Consider the following 20,537-nt stretch of genomic DNA (forward strand, 5'->3'; position numbering starts at 1 on the left):
TGGAAAGGAGCCATTTGTGTGATTAGAGAGCTCAAGTCTTCTGCCAGCTACTCTAAAGTACTGAGGAATGTTTTCTTAGGGTCAAGGGCTGTGTTTCTTATCTGGCTCTGAAGGAAACACAAAAACCTTTCCTTATATTTAAAGTAGTCAGAATAACAATTCAGGATTCACATAAAGATGAGTAAGAATGGGGCAGAAGTGGATCAAGTAATACATGTTTTGTTTTCACATATAATATTGTCATAAAATATATTATAGGCAGTAGAATGAAATCAGAGCTGCATTGTTTAAATCCAATGTTTGAAGGTCAAATAAATACTTAGTTGGTCTATGGATCTTTACTGCCGCAGTCTACCTTTACAAGATTTAACAAAGTTTAAAGCTAATTTTTTTAATGTCAATTTTTTTAACTTACCTGCTTTGTGCAATGGTTTTGCGCAAAGCAGCCCCAAACCTCCTCTTCTGCCCCCTGCCAGGGATTTCGGTTCCTCTCTGCGCACCACCCTAGGAAGCCATTTCCTATGGGGGCGAACGTGTGGGCTCCCTCCCAAGCTAGGCTGTGTGCATCTGTAGACACACTCAGCAGAGCTTGGTCCCTCCCACTCTCTGCTCACAGTATTTGATTAACAGCAGCAGGAGTCAATGGCTTCTGCTTCTGGCTTTCTGTTCTGTGAATGCAGGGAGAAAGGAGAGATCAGCTACAGACAGGCACAGCCCTGGATCAAATGAGGACTCAGGAAAACATATAAGAAGGTAGGGGGGGGGATGCAAACACTGTGACATTGTTTTACCTTAATGCAGAGAATATATTAAAGCACTAGTAAACCTCAAAATAAATCTAAAAAAATCTTCTCCCTGCAAGTTAAGAGCATAATGTGCTAGTATGCATTGCATACTAGCACATTATGAAACTTACCTGAAAACAAAGCCCTCTAGTGGAGCGCTGTCATGCTTCCCCGGGGCTTTCATCTTCACCCGGGTTCCCAGGCTGTGGCCGTTTGACTGGCCAGGCCATGGTGACGTCACTCCCGCGCATGCGCACGGGAGTCTCAGGCCATGGCACAGCTCTATCAATGGATAGCAACCTGTCCATTGAGAGCGCAGTGTGCTGAAGTAAACATCTCCTAAGCGGTGTAGTATTTACAGTACCTACAGGTAAGCCTGATTACTACCACTTTAAGGTGAAAAATGTTTGGTCTTTACAACCACATTAAGGAGAAACAATGCGTATGGTGGAGCACTGCTCTTGTACTTGTACTGTAACTTAGTGATTGCTAACAGCTCTAGAACCTGTGTACAGCCATTGCTACTGGAACCCGAGGAACAAGAAGCAAGCTCCAGAGCTGTCAGCAATCCCTTGCATGCATGAGTGCTACGGCTGGCAGCAAGGCCTTGTTTCTACTGAAAATGCTGAGGCTGATCTCTGGACCCACAAGAGAAGGGCCCAGAGTAGTGTGCCATTTACACAGACAGCTCACCCAGTAAAAGTGAGCACAGTCATGAAATCTATGCTGAGCCCCATCCTGACAGCTTTGCTTGGATCCCTGATATAGTGGAGCATGATGGGGGTGAAGTAAGAGCCAAGACTCTCAGAAGTGTCAGATCTCTATTATTTTGCAGGGTTTATTTCTAAGGAAGGAAAGAGCAAATTTCAAAGCTAAAATGTATTTTGTTTTGCATTGAAGAAGGTATTCAAATAAAAGAGTGTCAAATGGGGACAGGTTTTCTATTTTTTTTACACAAGTCTTAGTCATTTTACAGTTATTCAAGCAAAGTATTAAGACTAGCAACTCCTATAAACTAAATCTAATTAAAACTTTCCAAGGACAGCCTTTCTTGTGAGTCATATAATGAACCTTGCATTGTATATTTAAAATCTCCTGGGTAGAAAAGACAAAAATCCCCTCTTCTTTTCGAAAACAATTGTTCTGTTTACTCATTAAGCAGCCCTTGATCTCCAACCCCATGTAATGTTACTGTAGCTTAAAGTGAATCTGTCATGATAAAAGTATTGTGTCTGCCATTGCTGGTCCACTTCTGAAAATTTGTGTTGCCTGTCTGTGTCTGGCTTCAATACTTTTGCATCACAGACCTGGTACAAGCATGCTGTAAATGAGAGTCAGAAATACTTGCCATACTTGTTCTGGGTCAGAGATTAAGAAGCATTTAAGCCATAGCATCAGCATGACAGCCAGGAAACAAAGGAGAGGATAGCAATGGCAGTAACACTTTAAGAAACATTTATGGAACTTGTGCAAAAAGAGACTGGATACATTTGTAAGTCAACAAAATATTTTAGTCCCTATTTACACTTTTGTCAATGCACATGAAAATGCATGCATTCCTGTATTATCGAAATACAGTACATCTGCTTTATGTGAGCAATGTACAGTGAAGGGTTTAAAGTGGTTCTAAAGGCTGAAGGTTTTTTACCTTAATGAATTTTCTGCATTACAGCAAAAAACCTTCTGCCTGAAGCTCCCCCCCCATCCTACCTTATACTTATATGGCACAAACAGGGATATGTGAGCGCTAAAAGTCAATGAAGCCGCTAAACACCAAAAGGTACCAAAAAAACCTCCAAAATAACAATAAAAAACACGGTATAGCACTAAAATAACCATATTTGTATGTAAACCATGATAAATAAAAGAATCTATAAGACCATAAAAACATAAAACGACAGGTGACAAGGTGCGTGTAATAATAAAGTGACTTAGTGGTACCATAAAAAAGTGTCACTCTCATCCAATATACATGTATATATAAACATAAGATATAGCAAACTGGTATATAAGTGACACCAGTGGTAAGGTGCTGACAAATGAATAAAATGACTGAATAGTGATTACCTTTGTCACTATATAGTGTCCAATGGTGTGTAAAGTGCTAAAATTGATAATCAACATATAGTCCAAAATAAGGTGCATAGGAGATCGTGATGATCTTCAATATCTGGTGGTCTTATCCAGTAAGGTGGTGATGTGGCCAAAATTGTAAAGACTGTGCACTCACCAGATGCGCAATCAATGTGTGCATTTAGAGATAACACTCTCAGAAACCTGGAGGTCCCTTTAAGGTGGAAAAGGTCTGGTCTGGTGTCCCTCACTGTTCAACATCCACTGTCAGCAATGGCACAGCCGCTCTGTGGGTGGTTAAAGCTCCCAGGGAGCCCCAGAAAGAGGAGGCCAATAGCGTGATATTGTTTTTAAAGTGATTGGTATTTATTCCAAATGATAACAGTAGTAAAGGACAAAACAACTTTCACTGACCAGATGTAGATTCCAAAGATGGCCGCCGGGACCCACATGGTGCTGGTGGCATGACGTCACGACGCTGTAGCTCCTCCCTGATGCATTTCGTGCAATAGCACGTGTTCATAGGGGGTGTGCCTCAATCTTGATCCAGCACTCTGCCTGAGCGTAGTGGTACTCTCGGCTCTCTCTCTTCTCACTGGAAACAGGCAGCAATGGGAGGCATTGGCTTCTGCTGCTGTCAACCACAGCTAGTGAGGGGAGAGGGGGTGGGGGTGGGGCTGCGCCATGCTGTGTGTATCAATGGACAAACACAAAGCAGCTTATGACTGAGCCCACATGAGTGCCCCTATAGAAAGTGGCTTGCTAAGGAGCGAGGAGCACCAGCAGGTGACCCAAGAAGAGGAGGAGTGGGGCTGTTCTGTGGAAAACCAACCAGAGCAGGTAAATATGACATGCTTAATATTAAAAAAAAAAAATCCTTTAGATTGACTTCAAATGCACAACACACCACAGCGCACCACAACACACAGACCATACATTGTTACGAGAGGTTCATGTACAATTCTGGTTCATTGTGCTGGTATATTGAATGGGCTACCTTAACGAATAGCACATTAATGTATGACATAATGTGCATTAACGCACCACAAGACAATGCAAAAGTGTGAACTGGCCCTCAATTTCTACATTGTACTACAAATAGGGCAGCATGGCCTGCAACTGCTACACCTAAGGGCTTGGTGATATTAGTTCAGATTCTTTGAGAATACTTACAGTACCTTATTCTCCAAGAGAGGCATCATCAATGCATAGTAATCATTGTAAGAGTTTCACAATAAGTGCTGTTGTATGACTTATTTGTATCTATGGTAGGTAAAACTAATAGCAACTACATGATGTAGAGCACTGAATCACAATAGTTTCTAGATATATCTGTTACGTGCTTTGGTGAAGATCTTTCTTTGCCAAACATACACAAATATGCAGTGAATTTGGGGGGACTTTGAAATGATAGATTATAAAAGAACATGGGAGAGCACGAAGGTATTTCCACTAAACTCTGCAAACATAACATATCACCCATCAAAAATTGCTAATTAAGAGAATGTAAGAACATTGTCAAACATTATGTTTCTGTGCTTTTACAGTGATATACCCTTTAGCAGGCCTGAACAAAATTTAGCACTGCAGCTTATATTAAGCCACATGTTCCATAATGCTTTGCCAACAGCTGATTAACAAGACTGTATGGGAGTTTTTTGTGTGAGGGATAGAATAGATTGCCCATTCATTTGAACTGCTAAATTTCCCACATCTGCAGATGCAGTATGTTAAATATCAAATATTAGCATGGGCAACTATCGGTAATGAATGCTAAAGGATAGCGTAAATAATAATTTCTTTACCTAACAGTTAAATATTTTGTTTCTTCAAAAGTGATCCCACCAATCAATATCTTCATTAATTCTCACCTGTCTCATTTTAGTTCCAACCATGGAAGCACTTGTATCAATGACAAAAACCACATTCTTTGGTAGAGGAGGTAAGTCAGTGGGTGCAAAATAATGTACAAAGTATCCGTTTAATATCTGTAATTAAAAAGCAATGTATATGGTAAGCAATTTACACTCTCATTATTAAGTGCAATATAAAATTTGTATTAAGAACCTTTAGAGCCCCATAAGACTTTTTGGTGTCAACAAAAAAGCAATCATTCTCCAATTAAAGCAGAACGGTACTGAAATGTTAACATAAAGCTATATAAGCAGTTCTTCTGAAGTTAAGAGTAATAGGCTAAATACTTGCCTTTTTCTGGAGAAAATGATTCTGTAGGTTCTTTTTGGTACTGACCACAAACCGAAAGATCTAAGAACTTGATAATGGGGTTTCTGCTGAAGGAGAACATTAGGATTTCAGCATAGCCACATGACCAAATAACCAGAATTTCAGACAGATCACCAGCAGTGAATTAACATTGTCTCCAAGAAATGTAAGTATTGCAGTTTTTCTATTACTCTTTATTCAGTTAAGAGTGTTAACACTTGGGAATGTGTCCACTTTGAGTTAACAGGTGGAACAAACAAACAAGAGCACCATCTTAGACCATCAATCATCTAAACTGGTCACCCCTATTTTGATATAGCAACTGATATCCAACTAGAGTATGTAAAAATGTACTTAATTTGTCTGGTACTCAGTTATAAGAGGCATGCTACTGTTCATTGGTAGTAACACCCTAAAAAAAAAATCAGAGTTGAAAAATTAACAAGAAACCGATTGCATAAACATTTTAGTAATGCATTAACTTACTCATGGAAGTCAGGTTAACCAAATTTACTGAGAATTAGGATATGTTCAACCTGACATTGTATTGTAAAATAACTTCCTATCATATAAAATGTAGTTTTATAAATCAGTACCTGAATGTCGCCAATGCTAAGCTCTCTTCTTACATCATATCGAACCACAAAATCACCAAGATTCCCATTTTGAGTGATCTTTGCTTGCTGAACTACATTGGGTTCAAATGTTATTCTTGCAAAATTTTCTGTCTGGTTAATAATCGTTGAAGGAGGGGGGGAGATTTCATCTACTGAAGAAAAATAGTATATGTCAGATACATAGAGGTTAATTCCTTTTAGGAGGTGACAAATTGTACTACAGAGCCTAATTTTAGTATCGTAATCATTCTGACATGTACAAACACATTTTCTTTCTTCACTACATAAATAAAAATCAAAGACAAAATCAGTTGTCCTAGTGACAAAAATTAGTTCATTAGTTTCATGTTAGTGCTGATTTAGTTGTCATAGTTTTAATTAATTAGCCTGCATTACAGTAATGAGAAATATATAAAGAGATTTGGGAAACAGCCTGTCTAGTTCCATAGAAACAATAATGATCTGTAGTTCAAACTTTTATAATACATATTTTCTATGATCCTTTAAAATGTGAGCTTTTTATAAATCACACAACATTTTGTAATCCATAATTTATATCATATTATTATTCTGAATTTGCAATGTGTGGGTCCATCATGTATTGTCAAGAATTATACCCAGCAATTACCTCCATTACTTGCTTAGTTATTTGAATGCCAACTATTTAGACAACAAACATAATGCATGAATCATTCACCCTTCAAGTACTAAAAACAGGTAAATGGCAGAAATAGTCTAATAGAACTAAATGATAAAAGAGAAAGTAAGTGAAAAATTCTGGTTTAGGCGATTGGCCTTTGTTGTTGTTATCCCACAGTGGGAGTGTGGGATAGCCAAATGTCTAAATGTTTTAAATGTCATATTTTTGGTATTCTTTTCCAAATCATAAAAATGATTAAAAGGTGAGAGGGGTTTTACTGGGAATGGTGTATGATGATACTTTTTAGCCATGCTCTATATACTAAAAAGCAGATTGTGAAGGATTATATACTATTAGGATTTAGTTTATATAGTCTTGCAAAAAAAAATAAAATCCTGAAAAAATAAGTATTGCAAAATTAGTAACTCCTCATAAGTTATAGGTCCGTTAGACATCAATTAAAGTCAGATGGCAACAAACGGGGAACCCAAAGATCGTGCATTTTATGGAACTTATGCATCGTGTAAGTTTTGCAGATATTTTTTCATTGATAAAGATGCAATGTACCTTTTTTTTTAAAGCTCCTGAGGTAGTCTAATAGCTAAGTTTTCATGGTGGTTTGCTTGGTTGCCATAAAAACATGTGTCATTAGACTAGCTTGGGATTGTAAGAGCCTGTACAGTTTCAAATTAATTAGGGCTTCACTAGGGGTTATAGGTATGTTAACCTTCAACACTGTCAACAGCACATCATAGACCTAGGTCCATAAAGTGTAAGCAATTGGGCAGGTTCACCATTTGTATACTTGGGTTCCCAGCTCCAAGCACTCATGGAAGCAGGATGCCTCCAATGGTACAGTAACCAAAGTAAAATACTTATTAAAAGTGAAAAGCCATTCACAAAATTAAAATCATTAATGCACTCATCTCTGTTAACACATGGATAGGCTTTAGTGTAGTGTTACTAGTAATGCCATGTTATCTCACCACCTCCAGAATACTCGGACCCCGCTGCCATGTCACTTCCAGCTCTGACATCACCTCCAGTCACTTCACAGCCATGTCCTGATGTATTTAGTCACTTCCAACTTCGTCAGAGGTGCACCCCTGTGACAGAGTTGGAAGTAATGAAACGCGTCACGACATGGCTGCACAGCAATTGGAGGTGATGTCAGCACCAGAACCAGACGTGACACTACACTTGACACCTACCCATGTGACAACAGAGATGAGCGCATTAATGACTTAATTTTGAGTGGATTTTCACTTTTAATAAAGTATTTTACTTTGGTTACTGTGCCATTGGAGGCATCTGTTTCTTTCTAATGTTGATGATACATGGTGGATTGGATTGAGCAGTTTGATCTAGAAGAATAGATCAAACTGCTCAATCAGAGAGCAGATGTGGAAAGTCTAAAGACAGCTATGCCAACCATGAGAGTGGGGGGCATGGCAATATTATTGTTATACAGGTTTTATATAGTGCCAACAGTTTGCTCAGCGCTTTACAATATAACGGGAGATAATACAGCAACAATACAGTTCAATACAATACAAGAGGGATAGGAGGGCCCTGCTCCTTGGAGCTTACAAATCTAGGAGGGAGGGGCTAGTTGTACAAAAGGTAGTAACTGTGGGGGAATGTTTGCCCATAAGGGAGAAGAGCTTGCCCGAGCACAAATGCTGTTTGGTGGAAAAGAAGTAGTTTTGGGAAGGAATTAAGCATCTCTTTTCACAAAGACCTGTGGACTATCATTACAAGGATTTTTTATACACTTTGACAATATTATATTACAGTGCTACTGTGAGGTGGACACTTTAACTTAATTAATGATTCCCACTATTCTTTTATTGAAAGCTGCATTTCTTTTGAAATTACATGAATGTGTTAAATATTCTACAGATATATATACAGATGTGATTTTAATGATTGGGCTGAGATCTTTTTTAAACTGCAGATTGAATTATGGACTGTTTCACATACTCATAATCATATAGAGCTAAGAAACAAAAATTCCTCCTCCATTATCACTTGCGTCCTTCCCTAGATGAACAGTATATTACATTTCATTTGTAATAATAGGAAAAGGTAAGCAACCATATTTATGATAATACATTATCAGATCTCCTAAAAAGGAGTCTTTTGGCTGTAATCTTTTAACTTCCAGATAGTCATATGGCTGTTGATCATGGCTCCCGTTTCTGTCTATTTTAGGAAACACTTAAAAAGCTAGTTACTGGACTTTAGATTATGTGACACCTTGACATATCTGCGTGTCCGGACTCCAGTCCAGTTCCTCTGTTTAGACTGATAGCAAGGCCAAACAACTAACCATTGTAAGTAAAGGCACAGTACTGTGTTTTTAGAGGTGTAATGTTACTTCCCCAGGATAAGTACAGAGGAAGTATATTACTTCACAGAAAACTAAAATATCTGTTCCTCTGAATGTTTCTTATTGAACCTGCATGAAAGCCACCTACATATTTTCTCCAAAGAGTATACAGTTCTATTGTTCTAAAAAAATAATTTTCTAATGAGAATTCAAATGTCTTTGATTGGCTGCCAGAAGATCATGCAAACATGGCAGAATAAAAGAACAACCATCGTCATGATGTAGTTCCATTATTACCTATTTTATGTATTTACTCATTCTGCTTTTGATGTTAACTGAAAACACAAAGACCAAGAGATACAAATCATTTCTTGCCAGTTATGAGTTTGTGCAAGACAAAGGTATTCTTTATTTTAATTCCAAGCAGAAAAGTAATAAAACAAACATACACTATTTAATGACACACATACTTCAGTTACAACAACACATTTGGCACTGCCTATCGCTTGGTATTATTTGCTACTCTCTTTGAAATTGTCAGTTATACCTAACATGTCCCTAACGGCCCTATCTATAAAGGAGAGTGAATACGGCTCTTTGCTGGACTCTGCAGTGTTCACTCCAATGGGCAGTCTGTATTTGTCATGCTATTGATAATTGTAAGGTGTTATTTTTTAGGCAGTGGTATGACTACAGTAAGGTCATATTACTACTTTATAAATGGGCACTTAGTGTCAGAGTTCAATCACCCCTTTTTCCACTGAATCCTACTAATAAATCCATTGTTTTCTAGTTCTGAATTTAAATTGGAAAGGTAATTATGGTCTAAATAAAAGACCTAGGATCAGATTTTTTTCATGGTATGTGTAAGCATTCTAAGTCATATGTAATGTGCAAGAATACATTTACCACACACAGTCAAATTTTGATTTAGGGCTCTTTCACACAGAGCCGCTGCACTCCGTTAAGCCAATCCCATACCCAATCAGAGCTGAATGGTATGGATGTCATTTTGTAGGGATGAATGTCAACCGTATCTATTCAGTTTGTGTCTGGCAGACCCTTGATAGCTCAATGGGAGGCCAGATGTAAACAGACTTGCATCTGTTTGGATCAGGCTGCCACTGTTCCATCAAGTTTAGATGTGAAAAAAACTGAAAAGGATTCAGTCCCTTTCTGTTTTTTTTTCTGATCTGGACGAACTCAAAGATAGGCAGGTGTAAGCGGACACAAGTCTGTTTACATTCACCTACCCACTGAGCTGCATGGAACTTCAGATCAGGTCTCCCCGAAAAACTGATAAGCAGACCTGATAGGAAAGCCCATGTGAAAGGGCTCTTAACTTTGATTTATAATCTTAACAAAATTTACTATGTGGTATCTAAACAGCATAAAATTCTAAACAGTCAGTTTAACCTCTGAACTAGACAAAGATACTCCATCTGACATTGCCTCCATATTTCTTTCTTCCCAAAAGACTGAAATCATCTTTGCTCCAACATCATCCAGGGTCAGTGTACAACATAGTTACATTGTTAGTCAGGTTGAAAAAATACAGACGTTCATCTAGTTCAACCAACAGGAAAAAAAGAAAACCTCCATATAGATAATCCTATACCTACAGTTGGTCCAGAGGAAGGCAAAAAAACTCAATAGAGCATGAACCATATTGATCCAATGGGGAACATAATTCCTTCCTGATCAATCAGATATTACCTGGATCAACCATCTCTGGTGTTATTACCTATACATGGTAATATCTAGTTATATTTTGGGCATTTAGGAATGCATCCAGCTATTTTTGAAACAATCTACTGAGATGGCCAGAACTAGTTCATGAGAGAGTCTATGCCACATTTTCACAGCTCTTAGTGTGAGGAAGTTTTTCCATATGTGGAGGTTAAGATGTAAAAGAGTGACCTCCTGTCTTCTGTAATTACCTGAAAGTGAATATACGCTTCCTAAAATATGATGCTGGCCCAGAGATGGCACAGTCACATAAATCCCAGTGCCTTTGCAGTGGCCTTTATGCATTTTTTCAATCAACCTACTTGGGTTATCTTGGCAGTGGGTGTGTGACCCCCTGGATGAGTTCACAACACAAAACAGGCACAGCAAAACAGCAGTTTAGGTGAGAAAACAAAGGTGCAGTTTATTTGCACTATTTACAAGAGGAAAACCATCAAAACAAAAAGAAACATGAAAATAAATCCTTGCCAACTTGGCTACTTACTATACACACAGCTTCCCTCGCTATCACCTAGGTGCAGCCTTGTGCTACACCCAGTCCCTATCTTCCTGTTCTTTAGAGGCTGGCCACACAGGCGTTTGTCTCACCGCACAGACAGATATGCCGCCCCCCCCAGTCTACTCAGGCACAGAACTGGTTTCAGGATGGAACAACTCCCTTTGCAGGCTGGGAAGTTTTATAGATGCCCTAATGAGCCCACTTGCTTCAGCTGGGCTCATTACCTCACTGCTGAAGGGCTCAGCACTTCCCCCTAGTGGAACAAATCCACATTTAGCCTGAATCTCTGACAAATGTGCCTGCCATCCTGGACACAACCAGGTGATTTTACCTTCCTACTGTCACATACCCCCCCCTCTTGTTTCAACCTTGGGGTTGTAGCACAAGCAGTCAGGCAGGCATGAACCAGGGATAAAGCATCCACATTCCCCATCTGAACCCCAGGGCAATGCTTTACAGTGAAGTGGAACTCTTGCAGGGCCAGGGACCACCTATTTACACTTCTATTGGTCTCTTTATTTTGAGCCATCCACTTTAAGGGAGCATGATCCGTGATCAGGTCAAAATGTCTGCCTAGCAGATAGTACCAAAGGGAATCTAGAGCCCACTTTACCGCTAAACACTCCTTCTCAATCGTGGCGTAATTTTAGCATTCTGCTGATGTAGATTACTGCGTGCTCCTCCCCCTTCCAAACCTGGGACAACACTGCTCCTAAGCCCACATTGGATGCATCCGTCTGGACCACACTTCTGAGAAGTTCAGTGAGTATAGAACTGGCTGGCTACATAAGGCACTTTTAAAAGACTGAAAGGCTGCTTCAGCCTCTGGGGACCACTTAAACATGACTGACTCCTTCCCTTTTGTCAAGTTGGTTAGGGGCCAGCAATTCCTAGAAAGGCCCGTACCTGCTTCTTGTTGTTTGGACACGGCCAACTCTGTATCGCTTCAACTTTGTTGATTTGGGGTTTTATTACTCCTTTCCCAATAGTGTATCCAAGATACCTGGCCTCTTCCTGTCCAATAGTACACTTCTTTGGGTTGGCCGTAAACCCAGCTTTCCGTATAGAATCTAATACAGATTGAACCTTTGGCAAATGTGAGGCCCAATCTGTGCTATGGACAATCACATTGTCCAGGTATGCTGCAGCATACTTCTGATGGGGGCAGAGAATCTGATCCATTTTTCGCTGAAAGGTGGCCGGTGCATTCTGTAACCCGAATGGCATTCTTCTATACTGGCATACCCCATCCGGGGTTACAAATGCAGTCTTCTCCTTTGCTGACTCAGCTAGGGGAATCTGTCAATATCCTTTGGTTAAATCAAGCATTGTCATGTACCGGGCTGCTCCCAATCAGTCGATTAATTCATCTATCTGTGGCATGGGGTAGGTGTCAAATTTTGTAACTTTATTTAACTGTCGAAAATCGTTACAAAACCGCCAGCTCCCATCCGGTTTGGGCACCAACACTATGGGGCTGGACCAGTCACTCTGGGAGTCCTCTATCACCCCCAAATCCAACATTCTCTGTACTTCCCCACGTATGCTGGGGTATTTAAGGGATGGCCAGACCCACAGACTCTGCCTTGGTGTGTGTTTGTCCTGGGCCCTGTATCTGTCCTGCATCCTGTTTCTGTTCCTTTGCTGACCCTCTGTACTACGCTGCTTGCTACCTGTCCTGATCCCTGGCTTGTGACCCTGACCATCCCTCTGCCTGACCCTCTGTACTACGCTGCTTGCTACCTGTTCTGATCCCTGGCTTGTGACCCTGACCATCCCTCTGCCTGACCCTCTGTACTACGCTGCTTGCTACCTGCTGAACCTGGCCTGTGACCCCGACCATTCTCCGCTTGCTCCCCCTGTACCTACCTGCCCAATTGATATTGACCCGGCCTGCCTGACGACGCTTGCTTGTATGTGCTGTTATCTGTGGGTGGTTGGTTTGGTTTGTTTGCACTGTATTATGTTTAGTATTGCACTGCGTTTATGTTTGTATTGTTAGTGTTAATAAATTATATTGTTTATCCCATATCTGAAGTCTGCGTTTCCCTGCGTCAGTCACACATCTCTGGTCATACCTGGGAGCCCTGACATTACACCAAGGCCAATCCTGACCAGAAGTGGCTGCACAGGGAAGCCATCTTGGTTTGTTGATGGGAAGGATGGATCTGGATGAGGTTGAGTATTTATCTCTGCTAGTGTTTGATGACAGGGAGTATGGTTATCAAACTCTGAAGGAGTATCCCCGGGATGAACTGCTAGAATGTATACGGCTCGCTCATGTTCTAGTAGATCAGGGCACAGAGTTCTCTGAGGTGCAGTCTTTGATTGAGGTTTGTGCAGAGTTGGTTTCATCTGGTTCCCCCGAATGCAGGGATGAATTTTTGCCACCATTTAGTGCAGACCAGGTAGAGTCCCTGGTGTGGTTATTAGAGGATGATGTGGGTTACTTTCTGGAGCGTTATTCCACATGTTCACCACAGACACTAAGAGTTTGTATAAACGCAGTGCAGTCATTGACCAGACAGGCTTTGTGTAAGCTCAGCTTTGTTCAACCCCTACTGCAGACATGGACAGACTTGTTGCACCCAGCCTCAGTCAGCTTACAAAAACCCAGTCCTGCTTCTAACTCTTCTCCTGTATTCCCAACAGCTCCTCCAGTTACAGCCCAGTATACTTGGCTATCTACCGCATGTCAGTACCCTGTTCCCACTCGCTGCACCTATCCTGCCTTTAACCCTGTAAAACAGCCCTCTGTAGCAACTGCTCCCTCTCCTGTTCCATCCTCCAGTTCTTCTCTGTCTCCAGCTGCTCCATTCGTTTGCAGACCTGCGTTTACTTGCAGTGCTCCAGTAGTTAAAACCAGAAAAAAGCGAAAATTCTTTCCAACCAATACCATCCTGCCAGTATCCAAACTGGTGAACCTGCCTTCCGTGGTTCAGCCTGAAGCCTCTACTCGGCCTGAAGCCTCTACTCGGCCTGAATCCTCTACTCGGCCTGATGCCTCTACTCGGCCTGAAGCCTCTACTCGGCCTGAAGCCTCTACTCAGCCGGACGCCGGCATTCAGCCTGATGCCTCTACCCAGCATGATGAACTGATCCAGCCTGATGATCCTATTAGGCCAGTTGACTCGATGCCCGCTGTTGATCCAGATGATCCGGTACCTGATCCGGTGCTCGCTGTCGTGCCAATTGACTCAGAGCCCGCTGTCGTACCTGGTGACTCGGTGCCCACTGCCTTGCCAGATGACGCGGTGCCCGCTGGCGAGCCAAATGACCTGATGCCTGGTGACCCAGTGCCCGCTGTCATACCTGGTGACCCGATGCCCGCTGTCGAGCCAGACGATCCAATGCCTGGTGACCCGGTGCCCACTGCCTTGCCAGATGACGCGGTGCCCGCTGGCAAGCCAAATGACCTGATGCCTGGTGACCCAGTGCCCGCTGTCGAGCCAGACAATCCGGTACCTGATGACCCGGTGCCCACTGTCGTGCCTGTTGATTCGGAGCCCACTGCCTTGCCAGATGACGCGGTGCCCGCTGTTGAGCCAAATGATCTGATGCCTGGTGACCCGATGCCCGCTGTCCAGTCAGACGATCCAATGTCTGACCCAGTGCCCGCGGTCATACCAGTTGACTCGGAGCCCACTGCCTTGCCAGATGACGCGGTGCCCGCTGTTGAGCCAAATGACCTGATGCCTGGTGACCCGATGCCCGCTGTCCAGCCAGACGATCCAATGTCTGACCCAGTGCCAGCGGTCATGCCAGTTGACTCGGAGCCCACTGTCGTGCCAGATGACTCGGCGCCCGCCGCTCTGCCTGAGGGCCCGAGACCTGTCGCTCCACCTGGGGGTCCGGCGCCTGCCGCTCCGCCTGAGGGCCCGAGACCTGTCGCTCCGCCTGGGGGCCCGAGACCTGTCGCTCCACCTGGGGGTCCGGCGCCCGCCGCTCCGCCTGAGGGCCCGAGACCTGTCGCTCCACCTGGGGGTCCGGCGCCCGCCGTTCCGCCTGAGGGCCCGAGACCTGTCGCTCCACCTGAGGGTCCGGCGCCCGCCGCTCCGCCTGAGGGCCCGAGACCTGTCGCTCCATCTGGGGGTCCGGCGCCCGCCGCTCCGCCTGAGGGCCCGAGACCTGTCGCTCCGCCTGGGGGCCCGAGACCTGTCGCTCCACCTGGGGGTCCGGCGCCCGCCGCTCCGCCTGGGGGCCCGAGACCTGTCGCTCCGCCTGGGGGCCCGAGACCTGTCGCTCCACCTGGGGGTCCGGCACCCGCCGCTCCGCCTGAGGGCCCGAGACCTGTCGCTCCACCTGGGGGTCCGGCGCCCGCCGCTCCGCCTGAGGGCCCGAGACCTGTCGCTCCACCTGGGGGTCCGGCGCCCGCCGCTCCGCCTGAGGGCCCGAGACCTGTCGCACCACCTGGGGGCCCGATGCCTGTCGCCCCGCCTGGGGGCCCGATGCCTGTCGCCCCGCCTGGGGGCCCGATGCCTGTTGTCCCGCCTGGGGGCCCGATGCCTGTCGCCCCTCCTGGGGGCCCGATGCCTGTCGCCCCTCCTGGGGGCCCGGCACCCGCCGCTCCGCCTGGGGGCCCGATGCCGGTCGCCCCACCTGGGGGCCCGATGCCTGTCGCCCCGCCTGGGGGCCCGATGCCTGTCGCCCCGCCTGGGGGCCCGATGCCTGTCGCCCCTCCTGGGGGCCCGATGCCTGTCGCCCCTCCTGGGGGCCCGGCGCCCGCCGCTCCGCCTGGGGGCCCGATGCCGGTCGCCCCGCCTGGGGGCCCGATGCCGGTCGCCCCACCCGGGGGCCCGGTGCCTGCTGCTCCGCCCGGGGGCCCGGTGCCTGCTGCTCCGCCCGGGGGCCCGGTGCCTGCTGCTCCGCCCCGGGGGCCCGGTGCCTGCTGCTCCGCCCGGTGACCCGCTGCCTGCTGCTTCGCCTGGTAATCCGATGTGCCTCTGCCCGGAGTCCAGCCCGATGTGCCTCTGCCCGGAGTCCAGCCCGATGTGCCTCTGCCCGGAGTCCAGCCCGATGTGCCTCTGCCCGGAGTCCAGCCCGATGTGCCTCTGCCCGGAGTCCAGCCCGATGTGCCTCTGCCCGGAGTCCTGCCCGATGTGCCTCTGCCCGGAGTCCTGCCCGATGTGCCTCTGCCCGGAGTCCTGCCCGATGTGCCTCTGCCCGGAGTCCTGCCCGATGTGCCTCTGCCCGGAGTCCAGCCCGATGTGCCTCTGCCCGGAGTCCAGCCCGATGTGCCTCTGCCCGGAGTCCAGCCCGATGTGCCTCTGCCCGGAGTCCAGCCCGATGTGCCTCTGCCCGGAGTCCAGCCCGATGTGCCTCTGCCCGATGTGCCTCTGCCCGGAGTCCAGCCCGGTGTGCCTCTGCCCGATGTGCTTCTGCCCGGAGTCCAGCCCAATGTGCCTCTGCCCGGTGTCCAGCCTGATGTGCCTCTGCCTGGTGTACCGCTGCCCGGAGTCCTGCCAGGTGTGCCAGTCTTTGATATCCCGCCAGTTACCAGACCCGGGCGGTGGAACATTTTTCCCAGCTAGGACTGTTTGGAGCGTCCTGAGGCCGCTCCTTGAGGGGGGGGTACTGTCAGGAATGGACTGGCCAGCAATGGTGGGACTCACCTGCCTTTTGATCTGCAGTACCAGGGCTGGCCAGCGGGTGCTCCCAGCAATCAGAGACTCAACTTTGCAGCCAGCTAACACCTGGAACTGATTATGCTGGGGTATTTAAGGGATGGCCAGACCCACAGACTCTGCCTTGGTGTGTGTTTGTCCTGGGCCCTGTATCTGTCCTGCATCCTGTTTCTGTTCCTTTGCTGACCCTCTGTACTACGCTGCTTGCTACCTGTCCTGATCCCTGGCTTGTGACCCTGACCATCCCTCTGCCTGACCCTCTGTACTACGCTGCTTGCTACCTGTTCTGATCCCTGGCTTGTGACCCTGACCATCCCTCTGCCTGACCCTCTGTACTACGCTGCTTGCTACCTGCTGAACCTGGCCTGTGACCCCGACCATTCTCCGCTTGCTCCCCCTGTACCTACCTGCCCAATTGATATTGACCCGGCCTGCCTGACGACGCTTGCTTGTATGTGCTGTTATCTGTGGGTGGTTGGTTTGGTTTGTTTGCACTGTATTATGTTTAGTATTGCACTGCGTTTATGTTTGTATTGTTAGTGTTAATAAATTATATTGTTTATCCCATATCTGAAGTCTGCGTTTCCCTGCGTCAGTCACACATCTCTGGTCATACCTGGGAGCCCTGACACTTTGAACAACTTGCACAGTTCTTTCATCACCCAGGACATAAATGGGGTACCCGTGTCCGTAAGCAATCCCTTTGAAATACCCACTCCGCTGAAAACAAGAAATAGCTCCTTAGCTATCGTCTTGGTAGAGGTATTTTGGAGCGGAATTCTGGATAGCGGTTGGCATAGTCTAGTATGACCAACATGTACTGATGCCCCCTAGCGGACTTCACCAGCAGACCTACCAAATCCATTGCAATCCTCTGAAAAGGGACCTCAATGATGGGAAGAGGTACGAGTGAACTACAGAAATGGGGTATAGGGGTTGACCTCTGACACACAGGGCAGGAGGAACAGTAATTTTCTATCTCCTTAATGTCCCTAGGCCAATAGAATCTCTGCAATACTCTCTCCCGTGTTTTCTCTGCCCCCAAATGACCTCCAAAGATGTGTCCATGGGCCAACTCCAACACCAACGTCCTGTAAGGTTTGGGCACCACCAGTTGCTCAATGGTTTCTTCCGCCCCTTGAGCGACTCGATTTAGTAGTTCCCTTTCCACAAGGAAGTACGGATAAGCACAAGTCATATCTGGGATCACTAGTTCTCCTTCTATTAACTGCTTGGTGGCAAAATTTTCCCTATGAACCTCTAAGTCAGAAAACTCAACAGCCAGCATGTTTTTGCCTGAAGATGTAGGCTCCTCCCTAGTTCCTTGAGTCTCCCCTGCTAATACTGACAAGGGGAACTCAAGAGAGTCCTCACCGCACTCAGAGGATTCCTGGGATTCACCTTCCTGGTCTTTATTTACCACAAACTGCCCGCATCCTCCACCATGTGGAAAGGGGTTAGCTCAGCAGCGGGTGTGTGTGACCCCCTGGATGAGTTAATAACACAAAACAGGCACAGCAAAACAGCAGTTTAGGTGAGAAAACAAAGTTGCGGTTTATTTACACTATTTACAAGAGGAAAAACATCAAAACAAAAAGAAACATGAAAATAAATCCTTGCCAACTTGGCCACTTACTATACACATAGCTTCCTTCGCTATCACCTAGGTGTAGCCTGTAGCCCTGTTCTTTAAAGGCTTTCCACACAGGTGTTTGACAGATATGACGTTCCCCAGTCTACTCAGGCACAGGACTGGTTCCAGGCAACTCGCTTTGCAGGCTGGGAAGTTTTATAGAGGCCTTAATGAGCCTACTTGCTTCAGCTGGGCTCATTACCTCACTGCTGAAGGGCTCAGCACTTCCCACTAGTGGAATAAATCTACATACAGCCTGAATCTCGGAGAAATGTGCCTGCCATCCTGGACACAACCAGGTGATTTTACCTTCCTACTGTCACACTACTGTTAACACTCAGTCTCCCTATCACTGTCTTACCCATATTATCCACCCTACTTCCTTCATTTTTTGAAATGCGCATTCATGATTGGAGTAGACTGATAATATAATTCTCTAAGACGGCTTTGTTTAGGCATACATTAAGGAGTTTATTTACTAAAACTGGAAAGTGCAAAATCAGGCTCACTTCTGCATAGAAACCAATCAGCTTTCAGATTTTATTGACAAAGCTTAATTGAACAAGCTGAGGTTAGATGTTGATTGGCTACCATGCACAGCTGCACCAGATTCTGAGTGCTCCAGTTTCAGTAAATCTACCCCTAAAAGACAATATTTTGGCAGAGCCACTTCTTTGGAGACTGATTTTAAAAATGAAAAGGTAGTTTTGTTTTTTTTAAGTTGAACTTTGCTTTTTCATTTTCTGGGATACAGCACCAAACATATTAGCTATGTGTAATAGTGTGTATCCCATTACCTGCAGACAGCTGACTCTGGTAAAAATTCAGTTCTGTTACTTCTTCAGAGCCCTGAGTGCTATCTTTTGGCACTGTGAGAGGTAACAGCCACCACTGCTAATCTTATAGAAGTCGGGCCACTTGCTTGCCTACTTCAGCCTTCTCCACCATTCATATTGCTTGTATTCATTGTGTCATTCATCTGCTCCTTCCATTCACGGAACATATTGCATTGTGCGAAAATAGTAATAAATTAAATCTGAATGACGAAGACAGCCGAAGGCGATGGGCAAGTGATGCAACTTTTTTTTCAGTAGCCACAGCTGCTATTAACCTTCATAGTGCCAGAAAAGATTTACTCAGGGCAGTATCTGTTGAGTATGAAGGAGGAAGATTTTTGCAGCCACCTGCGGGTAAAGAGACACACACTGCTGCAGATAATGAATGGAAGGTGTTGTTTTGTGATAAACTGCGAACCTCTGCGAGGTAAATCCATGTATAAACTCTTGTATAAACAAACTTTTGGTAATGAATAAAAGTGGGCAGGGGCGATTGAATCATGGCCGGATCTAGGGGGGTGCAGGTGTGGGCTATCCCCCCCCCCAGATTTTAGTTGACACTATACCACCCTAATCTGATACTTTATCGCCTTAGTTTGACACTATACTTCCATTGCATTGTGTGGTGGGGGGGAAGAGCTCTGCTGCCTGTGCCCAGGCTGTGTGCAGTGCAGGGATGGGAGAAAGTCCTCTGCTCTGCCTGTCCTCTGCTTTGCCAGCAGTTACCCCTGTCCTCTGCCCTGCTGATCTCCCATCCTCTGCCACCCTGACATTTTTTTACTGCACCCCCACATTAGACAGGCTAAAAACTCTACATTTGGAATTTAATTCCCACACCCTACATTTAAAGACAGATAGGTTACAATATATGACATTTTTGCTTTTGGGTTTAGATATGCTTTGGGGATATACGCATTTAAGTATTTAAATCCATTTTTTATGGAATGCCACCAAGTTAAACCCATCAATTGAACTATTTCCCAAAACAGACACATTCAAGGCATGCTATGAATGATAACTGTCAAAGCTGCTTGTGCTCTCCACCAAACTGTCAAGCCATCAAATGGCTAATGTCATAACTGATCACATGTGCAGCACCATGGCAACAGCAGATAAAACAGAGGCTAAGATGGCAGCTTTCTTGGTTTTAAAGAATAGGAGAGTTTATTTCTGCTTTAAATAATTATTGCATATAATAATAATGTAATTGTAATATAATGCATTATATTTTGGGTAATATACTGTGCAGACAAATACTGTCAATGTCTACAGTAATAAGTTAGTAGCTAACAATTTCTCTGCTATATAATCATCTTCCCTGAGGCCACTGTATATCAGAAGCTGTGACTGTTTCCATAGAAACACGATCATTTTAGGGATGATTCCATATCTAGGTGGTTTTCATTAGAATTTTCCTTAGAAAGTCAGGAAGTTCTGTAATGTCAGGTGTTGATGGAGGAAATTATCTATTGTGTGACTTTCCAAAATAAACACATTTATGAAGACCTTATGGATAGATGTTATTT

The 20,537-nt window shown here is 45.1% G+C and overlaps 1 protein-coding gene across 2 annotated transcripts in view; it reads right to left on the reverse strand.

Annotated features, from left to right (window-relative positions):
- Positions 1–20,537, reverse strand: part of ITIH5 (inter-alpha-trypsin inhibitor heavy chain 5) — a 111,439-nt gene that overhangs the window by 56,258 nt on the left and 34,644 nt on the right. Inside the window, exons 6-7 of one of the 2 annotated variants that reach the window (XM_089653427.1) lie at positions 5,678–5,847; positions 4,730–4,846 (exon numbers count right to left, since the gene is read on the reverse strand). In XM_089653427.1, coding sequence (XP_089509553.1) covers positions 4,730–4,846; positions 5,678–5,847 — 287 coding nt within the window. Of the gene's footprint in view, positions 1–4,729; positions 4,847–5,677; positions 5,851–20,537 lie in introns of both variants that reach the window. The other variant, XM_089653426.1, reaches the window with a different exon arrangement.

Source organism: Staurois parvus, unplaced genomic scaffold, assembly GCF_062004578.1.
Source record: "Staurois parvus isolate SC_StPar_1 unplaced genomic scaffold, SC_StPar_1.0 ptg000712l, whole genome shotgun sequence".
NCBI lineage: Eukaryota > Metazoa > Chordata > Amphibia > Anura > Ranidae > Staurois > Staurois parvus.